The following is a 21,472-nucleotide window of genomic DNA, read 5'->3' on the forward strand; positions in this document are numbered from 1 at the left end:
GGGGACGTTTTAGGAAAGAACATTCGCCCCTCCCTCTTCCGGTCAGGTGCGCCCGGCTTCTTCCGCTTCTCGTGGATTTGGTCGGAGTCGCCTCGTGACCTGCTGCAACCGCTAACTCTGAGGTCTCGCCGTGTGGACTCGGAGGTCCTGAGGTCCCCGGCCGCGAGGACGTCGCCATGGTGGGTCCCACACGTTCCTGTAAGGCTCCAGTCGGCGGCGGGGAGGGCGGGCCGGCGGCGGGCCGGCGGCGGGCCGCTGGGAGCGGGGTGCGGAGGGAGAACGGTGGGCGGTGCGCGGGCTGCGGTGCAGGCACGGGTTCCGGGCCGGGTCCTGCAGGGCTCGTAGGGCGCCTGCCGCTGCCCCCAGCCCGCGGGAAGTCCGCGGGTCTCCGCGTACTCGCTTCTCAGCGGTGTAGGAGAGGGGGGCGGACGGGGCGCGGCGGGGACGGCGTAGTCGCCGGTCCTCGCGGCCGCTCACTACCCCCCCAGTGCCCTACTCCCGCCCCAGACCCTGCCTCCACGCCCCTCATCACCTCCACCGCACTGACACTTTGTTTTTATTAAAAATGCAGTGGACGCAAAAGAGCGCTTATGTAGCACGTTTAAGTATAAACTGTATAAGGAACTCTCGTTTATCCGTTATTCACCTTAAGAACCCTTCTGTGTTCTCCTTGAACCTATATTTCCAGGAGCCACTCAGAGGTAAACAGTATCTAAATTAAACTTGCCTGTTTTTATATTTACCATTTATGTTTATATTACAGAACTGCTATTTTTTTCTTTTTGCTGATGTTCTTGAGAATAATTCTTGAATGGGAACATGTTTTATAGATAGTCACTGTTCAATTAGTTTCTAACGAAAACAACAGCATAAAAAGGTTTATAATTTGGTAATAAGTTATGATACTCTGGTCTTAGTGCCTTTAGTCCCCTTTCTCTGTCACTTTCCATTTTCTCTGTTTCCTTTTCATTGTATTCTTATTTTTCATCTCTGTCTACAGTCTTTTTGCTTTAGATTATATACGTTTGTGTAAATTCAGCCTTTTTATTTATCAGTATGTGCGGTGGCCAGCTCTTTATACTTTTCTTTTCTAGGCTTTCCTAGAAAACCTTGGCTCCCTTGTCTGGACTCTCGATTCTCTTCTACTTGTTTCTGTTTTTATGTCCATAGGCATAGTAAGTATTAAAGCGATTATCTGCTAGTAAAAACTGGTTTCTGAGATTTAGTAAAACTAAAGAAAAACATTAATGAAAATCTACCTAGTATACCAACTTTTGGGATAATGTTACATGTACGTGGTTTAAAAAAAAAAACAGAGTAAAATGTGGTTGTCCGTGAAATGTGTGTTAATTTCCTTTTACTGCTGTGAAAAATTAATACAGATTTAATGGCTTGAAACAACACAGGTTTATTCTCTTACTTTCCTGGAGATCAGAAGTCCAAAAATGAGTCTTACTGAGCTAAAATCAAGGTGTAGCTGGGGCTGTCTTCCTTCAAGATGCTCTGGTGGAGAATCTCTTCCCTTTTTCCAGTTTCTAGAGTTGCCTACATTCCTGGGCTCTTGGCCCCCTCCTTCTCTTCAAAGCCATCAGTGTAACATCTTCAAATCTGCCTGAAGAGAAGGCACATCTCTTTCTCTTGACAGTGACCCTTCTGCCTCCCTCTTATAAAGACCCTTGCAATTATTTTGGGCCCATGTGGATAATCCAGGGTAATCTCCCCATCTCAGTATCTTTGATGGCATCTGCACAGTCCTTTTTTGCCATGTGTGGTAACACATTCATGGGTGTGGGGGAATTAGGGCATGGACATCTTTGGGAGGAAGGGCATTATTCTACCTACGACAAAAAGTAGGTCTGCCTCCAATTCTGTTACCTAATTCCCTAGCTCAGTTGAGAAACAACCACTGTTAGAACACAGTTTCTTAGATAACCATTCAGATACTTTATATGAATGTGCCAGTATATATGTCCTCCGAACTTCCTCTTTTTATAGAAACAGTATGCTAGACACACTCCTATGTCCCTTGCTTTTTTTCTTCTACCTGGTCTTAGACATCAGTCTACGTGAGTACACATAGATCTACCTCTTGCTTTTTTAACAGCTGACATCCTATTGTTTGCTTTTACTGTAATTTATTTACCAGGTCTCTGATGGACATTTAAGCTGTTTCCATCCTTTTGCTACTACAAACACTGCTGCATTGATTATTCTTATTTGTTTTTTACATGTGTAAATATGTCTGTAGACTAAATTAATTGAAGTGGGATTCCTTGATCAAAAGACGTGCAGTTTTTATTTTGATATGAACTGTCAAATCACCTTCCAGAAGTGTACAATTTACATCCCACTTATTAGTGAGACTACTGACTCACCCACAGTGTCGTGAATGCAGTGTGAATAAATCATTTTTAAAAATCTTTTTATACATTAAAAATTATAGTTTATTGAAGTTTTACTTTACATGTATTTTAAGGTAGAGCACACATCTTTTCAAAACTTAAAAGGCATTTATCTATGCTCTTTCTTATGACCTGTTTTTATTTTAGGTTACTAATCTTTTTCTCATTGATTTCATAATGGTGCGTGTTACATTGTAGGTGCTTATTAAACATCTGTTCATCTGAGCTTAGCCCTAGCCCCTTTTCTTATTCTACTGAAGAGACTCTTGTCTCTGTGGCTTTGAAGTACCTCCTTTAACCCCAGGTTCTCCCAAATTTGTATCTTCAGTCCAGACCTTTTTTCTAGGTGCCAGACTCATAACTTTATTCACTTAGTTTACATTTCTGCTTTAGCAGTCTCCAGGGCATCTTAAACCAGTCTGAAAGCGGGCTCTTGATGCCCCCTGTCTCCATGTGCCAATTCCTGTCTTAATCAGTGGGCGTTCTGACCACTTGGTTGCTTCGTTGCACACGCGGGAGTCGTACTGTACTCTGCCCTTTCCCTCACCGTCCGTAGTCAGTCCTGTCATTCCGTCTTCAAGGTGCGTCTCGTACCTTTTGCCGTGTCTCTCCGTCTCTCCGTCACCCCGGCTGTGCCACGCAGCTGGCATTGTTCTCTTAATGCCCTCAGTACTTAAGTATAGTCTTGCTGCTGCTTACTCTGTCTCCGTCCGAACTGTATACGGCAGCTTGCGTTATCCCTAAAGAGCCAAGTAGGTCTCCAGTCAGCTCCTCGGGGAGCCTCTTCCCGATTTCCCACAGTTAGCTACGCCTATTGTATGGTGGCCATTTTCTGGCCAGCACTTCCTAAGTTATATAGTTAGTCACGAGATACCGAGATCGTAAATTATGTAGTTAGGATCTAACTAGACTGTAAGCAAGTCCATGTCTGTTTTTAATCCTGGAACCTCACTGCCTATTTTAATATATGGTAGTACGTGCTCAGTAAGTTTGTGGGTTGTTTTTGTTGGTCGGTGAACATTAGTATAAGGTAGAGATGTAAAGAGTGGTAGCGGGAGAATGGGAGAAATGGTTAATTCTGACTAGATATCAATGGGTAAGTCCGGAATAACATGAAGTTGAGCCTGATGTTACATTTTTGCATGAAAGGTAAAGTCGGCATTAGAGAATTATTAAGATCTTTTCTTAATGTTAAGGAGAGTATTGTTTATGAGCCTTTAAAGGTTATTTTTATATGAGGTATTTCACACTATTTTAAAGAACTTTTTAAAGTATTTTTTACTCATAGTAGCTCAATGTACAGTAAACAGTGAAACATGCACCTGGGTCAACATCCCACTCGCTTTTCTTTCTTTCCAACTATCGTTTTCAACCCAGTAGAAGATGTTTGTAGTCTTCAGGGAGCTGCAGTGTAGGAGATAAGCGCACGTGTGGACTTAAATGACTGGTCAGTGCAGTATGTTAAGTGCTGTGGGAGAAATGCTACCCAGAGAGAAAGGATACTGAGAGGTGAAATGGTTACAGATTTGTGGATGTCTTCACAAATATGTGAACTGGAAATGGTCCTTGAAAATTGAATGGGGTTTAAAAGCAAGGCTGATGTGGAGGACCCTTAGCTTCCTTTCTGGGTGCTCTAACTCGGTATTTGTCATTGACGCTTGTCGTTGGCATCAATTTATCTGTTAAGCAAGGGAGCTGCCCCAGGGTTCTTCAGGATAGAGTGCCTGCCAAAAAGTGGTGCAGATGCTGCTAATTAGTTCATTACATTCCTGTTATGTCTTCGATGTTAAGTGACTTAGTATATCATATTCTAGAATTTATTTTGTGTTTTAGGGTATTTGGAGTTTAAGGTATTATATACTGTAAGCTTTCCCAGTTGTAGGCATGGCTTTACTCCTCTACATTTTTTTTTAAGTATTCATATACCTTTGTGTACCTTAAGTGTGTTTGGTGAAATGATCATTCTTCTAGGTTTCTAGTTGAATTGGGCAGTCTAAATGACACTTTTGTTTCTAGTTGAGCCTAGATTCTTTGATGGATTTGATAGTATTTTAGGAAAAGTTCCATTTTGTTATTTATGATTTTAACAGGAATATGTAAAGCATATTGCTCCTGAAATACCTCTCTTTTTTGCTGTGTTTTTTGAATAAACTACTTGTGTGTTTTCTTTGTTACTCTGAAGTATGAATCCAAAGACTAGTTTATAATGAATTTTCTGAAGTAATCACTAAAGATTGTGTGTAAGAGAGACTTTTTTTTTTTTTTTTTTTTTTGCGGTGCGCGGGCCTTGTGGCCTCTCCCGCTGCGGAGCACAGGCTCCGGACGCGCAGGCGCAGCGGCCACGGCTCACGGGCCCAGCCGCTCCGCGGCACGTGGGATCCTCCCGGACCGGGGCACGAACCCGCGTCCCCTGCATCGGCAGGCGGACTCCCAACCACTGCGCCACCAGGGAAGCCCAAGAGAGACTTTTAATATCAGTTTTCTTAACCCGAATATTTCTGTGGTGCCAGAAACTTTCGAAAGTTTCTGTTATTCAGAGTAGTCTGTGATGCATATGAAAAAAATGTATTTTTGTTGTATCTTTGAGAGTTTAATTTGGTGCTTTTTGAAACATAAAATACTAAGTTTTAGTTGAAAATACACCTTAAATTCCTCTCCCCCCAGTTTTGTTACATGTTTACATTCTGTACTTTTTATGAATTGTCAGATGTTTTACAAAATAAATTTGGACAATCCCTGATTGACGGAGATTAATTGCTTTTTAATTAAGAGATACTTAGCTTGAGTAGACCGTAATTAATAGATTAATTTTCATTGATAGGGTTTTACTTCACTTTTCCCCTGTCGAAGTATTTTGTTGTTGTTGTTTTTTAAGTAATATATTGAAACAAAATTGTTTTGAAATTTAATATTTTATGATACATGTTTCTGTGCCTTATTATATATTTATAACCTGCCTTGAGGCAACCTTTTCATGAATAAATTATTATAAGAAATCATAGTATACTGTTGAGTCAGAATGTAAGTTCAGTTTTTTTGTATTATCTTTGTACTAAGTCTTGGAGGTTCTTTAACTGAGATCTAAAGCTGTGCAGACATTTTTATACTCCAACGGTATCAGTATTCCTTGTTCTAAAGAAAGTTTTTAAATCTTTAAAGGAAATTTTTTATAGACTTGGACATACTGCTGAAACGTTACACAGCTCTGTAACTTCAGTTTTACAGCTTCAGAAACCATCTTTTTTTCTTGAGATTTTTGTGACCTTGTTTCATTGTTCTAAGCATTTTATTTGTTGGAATACATGGAATAAAGATATCTTTTCAAAGAGATCTTTGCTTTATTTTTTGGTCTTGCATTAGTTATCTCTTTAACATGCTATCCCACAATGTATCAACTTAAAACAACAGAATTTATTATCTCATCCTTTTTATGGGTCACAGAGCAGGACCCTTACCTGGATCCTCTCCATCAAGGTTTCTCACCAGTTTCAGTCAAGGTGAAGCTGTGGTTTCATCTCAGGGCACAGCTGTGGATGATCCACTTCCCGGCTCACTCACATCTTTCTTGGTGGGATCCAGCTCCTCGTGGACTGCTGGACCAAGGACCTCAGTCCTTCAGTGGCTGTCAGCCGAGGCCTCTCTCAGTTACTTGTCACACGGGCCTCTGCGAATGTGGGGCAGGTGAGCCAGAGGAGGGCAAGACGGAGCCAGGGTCCTTTCATAACCTAATCTTGGGATTGATAGCCCATCGCTTTTGCCCCAGGCTAGTCGATAACCTGAGCTCACGCGCTCGGGGAGGGGGTCACAGGTGGGCGCAGATAGACTTGATTTATGTTTGCCGGGCACACTGCATGCACAGAAGTTCCTTCTCACACCTTCCTTTCTCCTTCCTCCCTCCCCGCCACATGTGCAGAGACACACAAAAGAATGCACATACTCTTATGATGGTTTCGCACTTTATACTCCTATACTTGGAACAGCTTCTAGGGGCATCCTGGGTTTCGGACTTGGAGTTAATCTTCTCTGGTCAGGTTTATCAAGAAGTGAGCAGTAAATATTTATTAAATATTTCAGTAAATATTTGTTGATGAAATGAGTACATGTGTGAGGTGGTCATTTTAACTAATTCTGCCTGGAGAGTTTTACAAAGGAAGTGACTTTGAGCTGCGTCTTGTCAAAGGACAAGTAAGGAAATGGATTTTGCAGGCAGAGGTAGCAACAAGTATAGTCTCCAGATGTAAACAGACAGCAAGATATATTCTAGAAATGGTGAGAAGTAAGAATGGGATGAAGGGTCTTTTGAAGAATGGGATATAATGCTGGAGAGGTAGGTTGGGGTAGATTGTTTTCCATGTTAAGGATTTAGGACCTGAGTTAGTGGAGCTCTTTAGCAGGGGAGAAGGACTTTACTAATTAGTGTTCTAGAAAGATAAGCTCTGTCACTTCCAATGAAAAAGGACTAGCAGTGAGAACCTAAAGGCCATCCTAATCATGAAAGATCATGAGACTGAATTAAGACAGTGACAGTAGGTTTGAAGAGACTATTCTAGAAACACAGTCTTTTTGAGAATTAGGTATGTTAGCTAATGCCTCTTTCTTTTTCTTCTGTAATCCTGTATTTTTTTCTGAGAATAAAGATTATATTTACTAACCCCTTATGTAATTCTCCCTTACATATAATATAGAAGGAATATACGTTTTGATTTTCTTTTCCACTTCTCACTGGCTGAAGTGTAGACCTGCTGTTAAGCCATTTTGAACTCTGTGGATAGATACGAGCTTATAGCCTAAGGATAGTGGGATAACAAGGTGGAAGGAGTTTGTGGAACAGAACCTGCCGCTCCTTTTTACGTGAGAGAGCTAAACTTTATCTGGGTTAAGGCACTACTTTTTGGCCTTCTATTATAGGCAGCCAAACAAAATTCCGAAGTAATATAGGTCAGGTATAAGATACAGAATTATGTAGAATAAAAACTGAAATGCTGGACCACTACTTTAGAGGACCTAGTTAACTGGCATAAGGCTTGAATGGGATGTGCTAATTTCGAGATGGCTTATATTATTTCCTCTGTTCCTGATCTCCTGTGAGCCCGAGTTTGATTTGCTTTATTCACGGCCCCTGCTCCACTTGCAGCTTCTGCAGTCTGGCTCACATGAACACCCTGTGTTCCTTCTGCACTCTTGCAACGTTCTTAGCTTTGATGCAAATTTCCAGCCGTGAGTCTCCTCACTATCTGCATTCTTTGTATCTGCTTTGAAGCTGGAACAGTTGAAGAGCTGGTTCATTGACTCTGTGCCTTTCTTTCTTTTCTTACATTAATGGAGAATAGTTCTGAATACAGTTGACCATTGAACAGTGCACGGGTTAGGGGCACTGATCCTCCATACCAGTCAAAAGTCTGCATATAATTTATAGTCGGCCCTCCGTCTACGCAGTTCCTCCATGACCGTGGCTCATGCGGCACTGTAGTATTTACTGTGGGCAAAAAAATCAATCGGTGTTTAAGTGAACCCATGCATTTCAGACCGATGTTGAAGGGTCATCTGTATGTATATCATTTCTGTTAGGAGCATGGAAATGAAGACTTTGAGTCTGGCGTTTCTCCTGATTTGTAGTGTAGTATTTCTGACTCACAGTATTTCTGTTATATTACTGTTTTAAATTTTTATTTCTAAAGAAAATTTTTTGAGAGAAGTCATTTATGTATCTGACTGTGTGTGCCATCTGTTTCTCTACATTTTAGCCTAAAGCACCAAAGGGAAGAAGTGTAGGACAAGAAAAAAAAGTCATCCATCCATATAGTAGAAAAGCGGCTCAAATTATGAGAGAGGCCCACAAACAACAAAAAAAGGAAAAGTAAGTATCTTCATTGTTTGTATTATGCATTGGTGAAAAGCCGCCCCAGTTCTTACTCCTGCAGCATAAGCTCCGCCTCCTGCAGAAGCGGGGGGGTTAGCCTTACCCGGCCTTTAGGGACTTTGGTGGGGGAAGGAGCTTTCAAGAGAGGAGGGTGACTTTAGAGCGGGTGACAGTGAGCCCTGGGAGGGTAGAGGAGGGGTGGCTGCCTGTCCCCCCCCCCCCCAAATGGAGGGCAGAGCATTTAGAAGGGAGGGAGTCCGTTACTGCTCAGCCTCAGAATAAAGGCACCGTTCACTGGCTCACTTTAAAAAAGTAAAGAGAAGACAATGTTCGTAACGTCATTTCTAAGTCACGTCCTTCGCTGTTGCACTATTTTATTTGTTAGAAAGGAGTCATTAGGGCCAGCCACGCTGAGGGAGGAGAGGGGTGTGAATATCAAACCAGCAAGCAGCGGCAGTGGGGACCATCTTGGACATCACCACGTCCTGGTAGTGCCTGCCTGCCTGCCTGCCAAAGGTACCTGGTGATGTAAGGAAGAAGGGCAGCCGGGCAGCCGGAGGGTCTGCTCTGTGTTCTTTAACTCTGTGCTCCTCCCGAAGGTTTATTTTTAGGGAGCGAGAGAGGTGGGGGAGGGTCAGGGGAGGATATTGTTAGGGTGCAGAGCTGCTGGATTCATAGGTAGACTCTTAGAGGTGGAGTCTGATTACCTGAAGATACTGCAGGTGTGAATAGCAGCACAGAGTAAGAGTCAAACGCTCTTCATCTTGAGCATTTGAATGCTCTGATTTAGGACTATATGAAATACTGCTTCTGTTCCTATTAATAAAAACTAGTGTGGTTTGAAAACTAGCACATTTCAAGTGGTGCACCATTTATAGGCAGCAAATAGTTATTCTGTATCATGATTTTAGCTTTATTTTATGACTCTCAGCGTAGTGACATCTTGTTGCTGTGTACTCTTATCTTTTGTCCCATTGGGTATGTAGCAAAGAACTCTAGATAGCAAATGAAGACTATTTAATATGGAAAATTAACAGAGAGAAGCTAAGCATAATGGGTAAGAATGTAGGAAACAGCTGTTTTTGAGAATTAGTCTCGGATTCCTCTTCTCTTCTTCATCCCAGCTCCACCCCACTGTAGTCCAGGCCCCCAGTGCGTTCATTCAGAACTGTAGCGAACTTGACTTCTAACTAGACTCTTCCCTGAGGTATGAATAAGATACAACAAAGTAGACATGTTTGAAGTGTACAGCATCTGGGTTTTGACAGTACGTGGTGTAACCACTGTGATCAGGGTACGTGTAGTGCGTTTTCATCTTCCGCAAAGCTCTTGCCAGTCAAGTCTCAGCTCTGCGCCCCTAGCCTTGGGCACCTGTTGATTTGCTCTTTATTTTGGTAGATGAGGTTTGCCTTCTGTAGTATCTGATGTAAATGGAATCATACTCTATGTAATTTTTGTGCCAGTTTTTTTCAATTATAATGTTTGTGGAATTTGTTGTCTTTCTCTTTTATTATTAAGTAGTGTTCCATTGTATGGATATGCAGTTTTTTAATCCATTTACCTGTTGGTGGTCATTTGGATTGTGTATAGTTTTTGGTTTGGCTCTTTTCAGGGTCTGCAAACTCAGTGGCCATCCACCTGTTTTTATTTTAAAAGTTTGTTTTATTGGAAAGCAGCTGTGCCCATTCCTTTCACGTTGTTTGCAGCTGCTTTGAGGCTACAATGGCAGAGATGAGTAGTTATGACAGACCGAACACGTGGCCCTCGAAGCCTAATTTGTTACTAGCTGACATTTAAGCAAAGATTATCAACCCTGCTGTTACATTTTGATAAAGCTGCCATGAACATTCGTGTACGGGTGTTTCTGTGGACATAAAACATTTTTCTTTCAGTTCTTAGAACTGGAATTGCTGGGTCATACAGAAGATATATGTTTAAGTAAATAAGAAGTTGAGTTTTTTAAGAAATTGTTTAAAAGAATGAAGTCATGTGGTGGGGGTAATGTTTACGTTCATAAAAAATTACCTTATCTGCACTGATGGTACCGTTTTATTTTTTCACCAGTGATGTGTAAGAGTTACATTCACTCCATTTCCTCTCAAACATGTTGTATTTTCAGTTTTAAAACAGATTTTAGCCAATCTAGTAGGTGTACAGTAGTATCTCAGTGTGGTTTTAATTTGTATTTCTTTATGACTAATGATATATTTTTATGTGCTTTTTGTTCGCTTTTATGTCTTTGATGAAAAGTCTGTTAAAATCTTTTTCCTTTTGGTTTTGAATTTTGTCTTTTGTTAAGTAGTAAGAACTATTTGCATATTCTTAATGCAGGTATGTTATTTGTTTTGTGAATATTTTCTCCATTCTGTGGCTAAAAAGTTTTTACTAAAAAGGCTTCATTTTAGTTCTCCAGATTTCTAGTTGTTTTAAGTGGGAGGGTAAATCTGGTCTGCTTTATTAGGGCAGGGACAGTGGATTTATTTTTCTTCATTGCTGTACTAGTGGCTGGCAGAAAGTGTTGCAAAAACTAGCATCCAAAGGCCTTTTCTGAATGAATTAGAATTTAGAATAACAACAATAGGAGGCAGGGCTTCCCTGGCGGCGCAGTGGTTGAGAGTCGGCCTGCCGATGCAGGGGACACGGGTTCGTGCCCCGGTCCGGGAAGATCCCACGTGCCGCGGAGCGGCTGGGCCCGTGAGCCATGGCCGCTGAGCCTGTGCGTCCGGAGCCTGTGCTCCGCAACGGGAGAGGCCGCAGCAGTGAGAGGCCCGCGTACCGCAAACAAACAAACAACAATAGGCATATATCACCTAGACCAATTTTTTTGAGAGTAAATGAGTTCTTTTTCTTTGTTATAATTCTTATCAAATTGATGAAAAGTAAACATTCTTTTGTTCTTGTTGAAGTTGAAAAGGTGATAGTGATGCATTTTGGTCTTGGTGGCAGCACTCAGTCTTCTAGAAGGTCCTCTTTATTCTTTTGTGCACAAGTATTCAGCATATTACAGAATATAATCAAGCTTTATTTTGTGTTCTCAAAACCAGTTTGTTTTATAGGTATCATTTAGTCATTGCAGAGCAGGAAAATTTTTTAACAACATTTTGTTTCAGTGATTTAAAAGAGAAGCATGGTACTCAATGTTTCTTCATTTAAAAAAATTAATTTTGGGGCTTCCCTGGCGGCACAGTGGTTAAGACTCCGTGCTCCCAATGCAGGGGGCCTGAGTTTGATCCCTGGTCAGCTGCATGCTGCAGCTAAGAGTTTGCATGCCACCACTAAGGAGCACACGTGCCGCAGCTAAGGAGACCGCCTGCTCCAGCTAAGACGTGGTGCAACCAAATAAATAAATAGAATAGTTTAAAAAATTAATTCCATATGCATAAAAGAATGATTTTTGAATTAAGGTTCTTGGGGTAGTTTTTGTTGTTTTTGACAGATTTTTAAAACTTGCTTTGGAAGTTTTCTAACACGTATACACTTTTTCTCCCAAGACTGAAGAATGAAAAGGCGTTGCGTCTCAACCTTATTGGTAAGTGGATATATTTATTTGAAGTTCTTCTCTACCTATTTTCTTCTGATTTTCTTAATAAAATACTATTTTTATCTAAGTGAATTTTCTCTGCCAGACTTGATCAAAACAAAATAAAATCAGTCATTAAACTCTGAGAACAAACAGTGTTAATAATATGTAGCTCAGATTTCTAGAAACTGTTTAGTCCCTACCTACCTGTTTGTATCCATTCCCCCCTTCCTGTCTCTCTCTTTCTCTCTCAAGTTTAATTCTAGCTCCCTGACCATTAGAATTATGGAGGATTTTGAAAACAGCAGTTCATATTTAATGATGTGAATGTATACATCCTCAGTCTGTATCTCAGTGTCACACACAGTGTCACACTGTGTGTGTGAGACAAGTCTGAGATTTCACAAGAGTGGCTGTTAGGCTTTATAACCAAAATGAAAGGTATTTGAACCATTAACTCTAATGCTTTATCAGGCAATAGAATAGTATTTCTAAACGGTTTATCAGTAATCCTGGGTAGGGCCATTTCTTGATTTGTAATATTGAGAAATCTAATTGAAAGCGACACCCCGATGGTCAGATTTACTCATAAGGATGAGGTCTGTTAGCTCCGTGATGATAAATGTCAGTCACTCTGCGCAGTATCTGGCAGATCTTGTATGCGTAAGATATTCACTAACTTGGAGGCCCTGAGCAGGCTACCTCACCTTTTCTCTTCTAAAGGGAGATCCTCCTCCTCCTCATAGGATTGTAAGCGTCTCGACACAGTGCCTGCTGCTTATTAAATGTTCGGCAGATGTCACCCTCTTCACTAGTCTAATCAGACTCTCATTTCTGTTATGTCGGATAAGTTCTATCCTTTGCTTTATAAATACTTAGAACTTCATGTTCTGTTAAGAGTGTTCTTTCTTTTTTTTTAAATTTTTTGAATCCTTACTGGATAACAAATATATACAGAAAAGTGTCCCTCCTACCCTTGTCTCTTGCCCAAATTAAAATGTGACAGTTTAATTTCTGACAGGCTGGTTTAGTTAGCTTTGAGCCCACACAAAACTTTATATTTAACTTTGAAATAAATTTTGATACTGTTTTAAACGCATTGATGTTGAAAATTATAATGACTACCTCTGCTTGAATGATGACTTGTGGTGTTAAACTGTCTTGGTACTTGTTTTTATAGGTGAAAAACTGCAGTGGTTTCACACTCATCTTGATCCCCAAAAAGCAGCATTTTCAAAGAGAGATGCTTGTGAATTAATTGAAAGGTAAACATTGGGCATGTTATGAGCAAAGGGTCAGTAACAGGAATTCCGCAGCTTGATTCTTCGAGATTCAGAGTTCTATTCGGGATTTATAGATGAGCAAATGAGCTTTGTTACCCAGACTTTGGATTCTTATACTAGCTTAGCCATTTTAGTAGCTTTGTAACCTTTCTGGGCCTCAGAGTGGTAGTTAACCCAGTTTCTTGGCTTCCTGGAGGAATGTCATCTAAACTGACATCTGAAGATAGGGGTTAGCAGATTGAGGTGAGGTAGTTGGAGCCTCTAGGCAGAGAGAACAAGATCTGAAAGTCCCAGGGGTGAGAGCCACGTATTTAGTGATCTGCCAGACATTTAATAAGACTGAAATAATAGGTTCAAGGAGGGAATTGTGACAGGTAGGTTAAAGAACCAGCTTATGAAAGATCTCAGATATCAGTGTAAGAGTTTGGACTTTATCCGAGGACCGTGGGAGACATAGTTACAGCAAGCACTTGAGATGGTCACGATTTTAAACTTTAGAAAGGTCACAGTTGAGGACTGAGGAAAATGGACGAGGGGGCAGGCTTTGGCCGGGAGACTGCTGAGAGGCTGATGAAGCAGTCCAGGCAGGAGGTGATGGTGGGCGCGGTGTGGTGAAGGAAAATGAAAGGGTGCAGACATTTTACGGAGGTGGAAGTCCCAGTCTGGTGAGGACTGAGATGTGGCGTAAACGGAAGGGAGGGGAAGGAGGCAGAGGGGGCGCGCGCCTTCCTCACTTGGGCAGCTGGATCAGCGGTCGGGGTGGGGCGCCTAGGGGGGCAGCGCGGAGGCAAGTCCAGGGGCGGCGCGTTAAGCCAGATGGAGACGTCCAGGAGGTGTCTGAGTACGCGGATATGGAGTTTGTTTAAGAGACACTTTAATGGCAGGCTTTGCTGTGGTCACAGGAAGGTTGACAGTGGTTAAGTTACCAAGAGAAGGTCTGAGGCCTGAGAGCTCAAGGAACTCAGAGGAATATAAAAACCCAAGGGACAGGCCAAGGCTGGGGGCTAGGGTAGTTTTGGGCGGAGGGATCGTGTTTTAAATGAACGAATGTAAGCCGGACGGACTCTGTAGGCCGATCACTGTCCTGTTTTTCAGGTATTTAAATCGGTTCAGCGGCGAGCTGGAGCAGATTGAGCTACACAACAGCATCAAGTCGCGGCGGGGCCGGCGGCACTGCGCGCGGGAGGCGGCCGTCCTGCAGGCCGTGGGGCGGGAGCGGCAGCGGTTCGAGGGCTGCGGCCTTGGTAGGCGCGGGGGCCGCGGGGGGCGGGGCTCGCCGGCTCGCAGGGCGCCTCCCTCCTTTCTGCTCGCATCCGGCTTCCCGCGGTCTGTTCGCTTAGGTTACGTTGCGTTTCTTCCTTTGCGTTCCTTTCCCTTCGAGTGGTTGGAATGATTTTTGAATTCATTCTTTTTTCTCCTACGTTCCCCAAACTGTCAGGGTTGACAGTGGCGTACCTTTCTCCCGTGACAGTAAAGTTTTCCCCTCCCTTCCGGCGTGTCCTTAGCTTGCTTGGCGCTAGAGCTGTAACTCGCCCGCCTTCAACCGCATCGACGTTTCTTTAGACTAAGTACTGTGTCCTTCTTGTCTTTGAAGTCAAGACATGCACTTGCTGCAGCGTTTCTTGAGAAACTACAGAAATCAAATCTTCTCTCTTAGCGCTTGCATTTCTTACAGTCCCTGAAGACAAGTGTGCTGTAGACTTAAGAACACCGACTGGAGAAAGGCGCCTGGGGGGGGAGAGGGCGCCGGGGAGGGCTTGCAAAGCCCAAAGTCAGCTGATGACCCGAGGGCTGCATGGCCTGCACATGGTGTTTGATTGGCTTATTAATTGTCGGTATAAAAAAACCTGGTATCACGTGAAAATGTAGATTTCTGGCTTCTCGCAAAACATGCGATGACGGTCTGGCATTGTCGTCTGCCAGGTCACAGTAGCAGCTGTCCCTGTGAGACTTGAGCATTCAGTGCTCCCCAGCCTTCTTTCATTCACGTTCCCCGCCTCGTCCCTGTAGGCCTTCCTGTGTGGATTTGCTTGGGAAGTACAGTAACTGAGATGCTTACAGCAACGTTAGGTTTTTAAATTGTAATAATAACAACGGGGCCCTGAAGGAACGACCCCGTGAGTAACTGTTGTGTTGGCCCCAGCCTGACCGTAGCGATGCCGAGCGCCAGGAAGCTCTGGGGCGGCCTCCACAGGCGTGCGCCCCACTGGAGCCAGTGTTGTGGCCGGACCCACCCTGGTGGTGGTTGCTGTGATCGCGGGGCGCACTTCAGCAAAAACCAGCAGAGGGCTTTGAAAAAAACAAGATTTAGTGCTTAAACGTCCTGGCTGGTAGAGAACATGCCTGAGGGCCACACATGAGGTCTCCAGTAGAGAAAGAGGGCGGAAACGGGGACCTGAGGTCCTGCCTTTGTTAGGGTCGCAGGCGGGATGCCTGGGGCTTCACGGGTTCACTCTTCACAAAGGCGCCCCAAGCGGGAACGGGGCCACCCAGGCGGGAGGTTACCCGCGTCCCCCGGGGCTTTCTAACAGGGGGACTTCGTGGGTGAGGAGCCCGGCCCCTCACCTAGTCGTGTTGCTGGAGCTGCGTCAGTCTGGCCGCAGCCCCGCGGAGTGGGGTGTCTTCACAGGGGGCTCCTCGGCAGTCGCAAGGCTAGCATCGGGCACCGAGCTTCCGCGACACGGCCAGCCCTGGGTGGGTGGCGGCTCCTCTCCCTCCTTCCCAAGCAGGGAGCGTCTTCACTGAGAGGACGACAGGGTAACTTCAGAGCTAGATAGAGCGATCTGCGCTGAAACCCTTACAGCTTCCCACAGAACAGGGCGGGTTACTTCCCACCCACTGCCTGGCCTCGCTACCCTCCGTTTAAAAACAGCGCTGAAAAGTGCACCTCCTTCCCAGGTTGTTGAAAAGTCAAGTGAGATTTCACGTATCAAGTACCTGACACAACCTACGGTAGGAGGTTGAGGGAGAGCTTCGGCCAGTCCTGTGTCCTTCTCACCTCAATTTGTCTGTGCTTGTAGTCTCCGTTTCCTCATTTTTCCATTTATATTGGAAGCCCTTAATTAGGCTTTTGCAGCCGCCACTCAACTAAAAGCCCTTGTCACCGATGACCTTTAAGTCGCTAAGACACAGTGCCTGTACTGGGCCCTCAGGTAGTCAGCTTTCCTGCGGTGTTTGATACAGGTGATCCCTTCGTTTCTGGTCACCCTTTTTATTTGGGGCAGAAGCCCCTGACCTTCCCTGGTTTTCCTCCAGGTTAACTGGCCATGACTTCAGTGTCCTGAGTTGAACCCCTCATAGCCTCACAAACTATTGGCCCAGGTCCCTGTCCTTGGGCCTCTCGTCTCTTTTCTATTTACACAGATTCCTGAGTTGATGTCATTCAGTCCTGTGGTTTTAAATACCATTTAAATGCTCATAACTGCAAATTTGTATTCTCAATACTTGTTGCTAGAACTCCAGATTTGCATTATCAAACTTGGGTTTCTCAGAGCATCTACTTGAATGTCTTATATGCATCTCCAACTTACGTCCCAGAGTCTAGCTTGTCTCCTAAACCTCGCTCCTCCTGCAAGCTCCGTGTGTCCGTCAGTGACATCACCACTCGCCCCCTCGCTCGTGTCCACATCGGGCGCATCAGCAGGCTGTACTTAAGAGGCTAATGGCTGGCACTGCTGCCCCCAGCGCCTCTAGCTCGAGCCACCGCCATCTCAGCCCTGCCATCGTGACAGCCTCCGAGGCGGTCTCTGGGCTCGGTCTGTTCAGCCTGCAGCCGCCAGGTTAATCAGCAGTAATTGACGGCACGTCCCGGGTCAGAAATCTGCTGGTGGTGGAGCCAGTGCTAAAGCTCAGACCTTGTCTTCCAGTTATGCCACAGCCCTTATTCCACATGCATAGAATGTGTCTGGTGAAAAAAACTCCGTCAGCTATCGAGTTTACAAGCATCTAGAAACATGTGGGCAGATTGTCACCAAATGCTGTGTTGAAGACAAGATAATTGACATCTCTCCTTCTTGCTCCATGGTGGTATAAACTGCTCCTGACTCATTTCATTAGAATTTCTTAAAAAAAAAATTGTGCTTAATTTATACCTTTTAAACACCTGACCCCTCATACTCTTATTTTCTGAAGCTATTGTAAAAGTCAGCATAGTCATGTCAAACATTTTTATCTTTTTCATTAATTGATACTGGATTTTATTTAATATTTTATCCATTGGCCAGAATTTTTGCAGCAGTGTTCCATTTTCTGTTAAACACACCTCTTGTGTTCCATCAGCAAGGATGGTCCACACATATAGGTTTAAGATCCGCTTTCTAATCATGGTAAGGAAGTGTCATATACCTAGTTTTAATTTTAAATGGGTTTAAATTTTATTGAACATCTATTGATTATAGTTTAAATTTTTTTTACATTTTTAATAGTATTTTTAAATATCTAATAATCCTTGCATTCCTCAGACAAAGTACCTTGCCATAGCGAAGTATATGCTTGAAAAAATTGCACCTTTCACCAAGAAAACATAAAACAACGGAGCACGTTGTTGTAGGGGATGGATAGTTAGAATGTGCCAAGCACTTCTACTGTTTAAAGGGACATCGTTTATTTTGTTGATAGGTTTGTTCTGTTTTATAGATTCTGTGGTAGAATACATTATTTAATAGTGTTCTTTTTGCATCACCTTCTTAAAGTAAGTCCTCTATGCTTGCACAACTTACTTTTCATTACAGCATTATAATCATGCTTTGAAATGCTGTTTTTCTTTGGGTGTGCTTGCTGTCAGCTATTATTTTTTCTGAGATAATAAACGAGGAAACTATAAATGTTACAATAGAAAACATTGCCTAATAGATATAAATTATTTTCTTTTCCAGAGATTCCAGACATTTTAAATGCAGGTAATCTGAAAACTTTTAGGTGAGTCTGTCTCTTTTGTTCTTTGAAGCTGCAAGTAAAATACATAAGAGATAAACTTTCTTCCCTTTTGAGTCCAGACGTTAGAGCTAAAAGAAAATTAGGGGGTTCTTTTTAACCTTCCCTCTTTCATCAGTTGAAGTAAGAATTTTCCTAAGTTTAGTATTTGTTAGAGATGCCTGATGTACACTGAAATGATAATGACCTGGTGCTTTTATTTGTTTTTCAAAATACTTTAACATTCTTTAATACAGTACTTAAAGAACATGATGTTCTTATTCCTCCCCAGTTGTTATTTTTTAAAAAGATAAATGGTCAGCAGCAGACTTGTTGGCTGAGTCCTGTCCCCATACTGTTTGCAGAGCCCCCCTCTGGAGAAGGTGGCTAGTGGGAAGTGGTATGGGGAGGTGGCCCAGCGGGCTCTCTGATAGCGCTGTGTGACCGCGACCAGTGAGGAGGGTTTCCTGTTTTCAGTTTTCAAACATGGTTTCTTTGTCTTTAGAACATAATTTTTATTAATCATTTTGATATTAGCTAGACCATGTTGATCAGTCTGAAATTTTAATTGAAATTAGATACATTTAAGTCCGCATTATTTGAAACCCTTAAGCTTATTTTATACTTTTATACTTCTGAATTCATAGAAAGTATTTAATAGTCATAAAATATTCGCTCTAGTAGAATTTATTGATCATATTTAAGAAGTGGTTCACTTTGTAGCCTATGTACATGTATTTAATAAGTACATGGAGCTTAAGATTATACATTAAATTTTTTTTGCCTGTAATGTTAAGTAATCAGATATATTAATGTTCTCTTTATTCCTAAAACTATATGTTCTGCTTCCCCCAAAGAAAGCCAGAAATGAGAAGAAATTAGCCTAGACTGTTAGTATCAGAGTTCAGTTCTCAGAAGAATCTTCACATTGCTCATAAAGTAATTGAACATAGGATGGTCATAGAAAAGCTGGGGTTGAAGAACTAAAAGTTTTCTATTATAACCAAAAAAATTGTTTGATTACTAAAACAATTGTGATTTACCATTGTGTGTGAAAAAAACCTTTTCTGACTGTGCATTTTGGAGATTTTCCAGGATGATGTAGTTCCTACTTCTGAGATTCTTGATATCATATATGTCCTAATAGAGGGAAGTGTTCGGGTTAGGGAGAATAAAAGAATGGAACGGAGTTTCCTTGTAACTTCTGCCTAGTATTTTCCTGCATTGCTTTGGAAATTTTGAATATGTGGAATTCTCTGTGCAGTTAACCACTATTGTAGATTAATGAGAAAGTGCAGTAAGTATGGAAAAAGCAAACCTCAGTTCTTGGGACATTATTTTTTTCTAGTGCATTTATATTATTTCCTTCTAGTGCATTTGAATCTACTGTAAATTTATAAACTTTCTTCTGCTTACTTTTGAGTATTGACTTTATTACTTCCCTACCTCACCCCTCACCAACCCTCTGCATTCTCTCTTTTGTCTAGGGAATGGGATTTTGACCTGAAGAAATTGCCAAACATTAAAATGAGAAAAGTCTGTGCTAATGATGCACTGCCTAAGAAGTGTAAGAAGAAAACTGTGACAGCTGTAGACAGAGATTTAGGAGAACTGGAACTGAAAGATGAATCAGGTGACACAGATGAGGAAATGACTGCAGTGGCCTAATTGTCTTTACTGGAGTCGAAAATAAATAATTTGAGAACTTCAAGTTACACTTGAATTGATTATGGTAAATAATTGTCTCTACACAATTTGCTGTTCAGCTTATTCTCTTATATGATGAGAATCCCATTTTCAGTTTCAAAAACAGTTATGATTTTAACTTAAAAATGAATGTTGCTTTATGTTTACATTAAGTTGTTAGACTAGGTAGAAATGCTTTGCAAAATCCATTTAATCTGAATTTCTGGGGCTGGGAGAGCAATATGAACGAGGACAAAAAATGTAATTTTTCCCCTCATGTTTACTTAGAATCACCTAATCTCACATTTTGGGGCATGGGCAGCAGCTCTTTGCTAGAAGGTTACTATGGTACTTCTTGAGACGATGGCAAAATTGCCTTCTGGTAATACGTTTTACTCTTCTTCCTCTTACACATTAAAGCTATTTTCTTTCCTTTTAGAATAGGGAAAATGTGATACGGAATTTCTATACATTTATGGACTGCACATTGCTGTTATTTATTAACTTTGAGCCAGAGTTAGTTAAATGGTTTAAAAAAACCAGTAACTATTCTTGTTTTGTTGATCTCCTGCATTTAACCTGTTATCTTGATAAAGGGGATGAATGATTTCAGGTTAGCTCTTTTGGTTTGTATATTATTGTTTGCTTTCTCGTTGTGAAAAGTGATAGGTTTTATTTGTGGAAACAGAACTAAAGATTAGAAAACTAGTTATTTCAATTATCTTATTTTTTCTTCTAAGATATAGGTCAACCTGGCATATAACTGTATTTCTAGTACCGTGAAAAACATGCATGTGGTTGAATGTTCTTCACAGCACTTGTTAAATGCAGGTATCTTCTAGTCTGTCTTCTAAAGAATGCAATGCAAGAGTATCTGAGTGTTTTCAAGGAAAAAAAATGCTGTATGACGTAACTAGGTATCAACTAAGTCTTGTTAACAGTTTTTTTACTTCAGAAAAATAAAACATTTCTATGATTTTACTTCTGAAGGTTCTAATTACTTAATGTTTAATGATTTAACTGATGCTGCCTTGCTTTGGCTTTAAGTAATCTGTGCAAAAGTATGGTTTTATGGTTATATAGTAAGTTCCTATCTCTTTAGTCATTGGAAAATTTCCTTCTCCTTTTTTAGGGGGAGGGGATTCATTTTTAGTTTCAAAATTGCCATCAAAACTGAGTCATAAATTACAGTAAAGAGAATAAAAACCATTTTATCTGGTCTGATATTTAAAAAACATTACTGTTAGGTAAATAACTTGTGAAAATGGCAGATCATTCTCCCCCTCAAACTTTTGTCCCTGGTTTTCCCTATGCTTTCAAAGCAAAAAGTATAAAAGCTATACTACTTGGAACCAGAACAGGTAAATATTTGTTGAATGAATGAATTTAGGACAGTAATTGTCATGTGACTCCTGGCTGGACCACAGTAGCATAAGAGATCATTTGTCTTTAGTGATCTCAAACGGCCCTTTAGCCACTGTCTGTAGAACATGTTCTTTCTGCAGTGACACTTACCCGGCCCCTTTTCAGTGAGCGTTACACCTTTGTAAGGTAGCTTCTTTTTTTAAACATCTTTATTGGAGTATAACTGTTTTACAATAGTGTGTTAGTTTTTCCTTTACAACAAAGTGAATCAGTTATACATATACATAAGTTTCCATATCTCTTCCCTCTTGCATCACCCACCCTCCCTATCCCACCCCGCTAGGTGGTCACAAGGCACAGAGCTGATCTCCCTGTGCTATGCGGCAGCTTCCCACTAGCTATCTGTTTTACATTTGGTAGTGTATATATGTCCTTACCACTCTCT

General features: G+C 41.8%; 1 protein-coding gene across 1 annotated transcript; it reads left to right on the forward strand.

The window, feature by feature from the left end:
• Window positions 1-13: 13 nt before the first annotated feature.
• TMA16 (translation machinery associated 16 homolog) lies at window positions 14-19,687 on the forward strand. Its single transcript, XM_059066528.2, has 7 exons — window positions 14-179; window positions 8,147-8,259; window positions 11,754-11,791; window positions 12,963-13,047; window positions 14,161-14,309; window positions 17,940-17,982; window positions 19,464-19,687. The coding sequence occupies exons 1-7, from the start codon at window positions 177-179 to the stop codon at window positions 19,642-19,644; spliced, it is 612 nt and encodes a 203-aa protein (XP_058922511.1). The 5' UTR covers window positions 14-176; the 3' UTR covers window positions 19,645-19,687.
• The last annotated feature ends 1,785 nt before the right edge of the window (window positions 19,688-21,472 follow it).

Source organism: Kogia breviceps, chromosome 6 (genome assembly GCF_026419965.1).
Source record: "Kogia breviceps isolate mKogBre1 chromosome 6, mKogBre1 haplotype 1, whole genome shotgun sequence".
Taxonomy (NCBI): Eukaryota; Metazoa; Chordata; class Mammalia; order Artiodactyla; family Physeteridae; genus Kogia; species Kogia breviceps.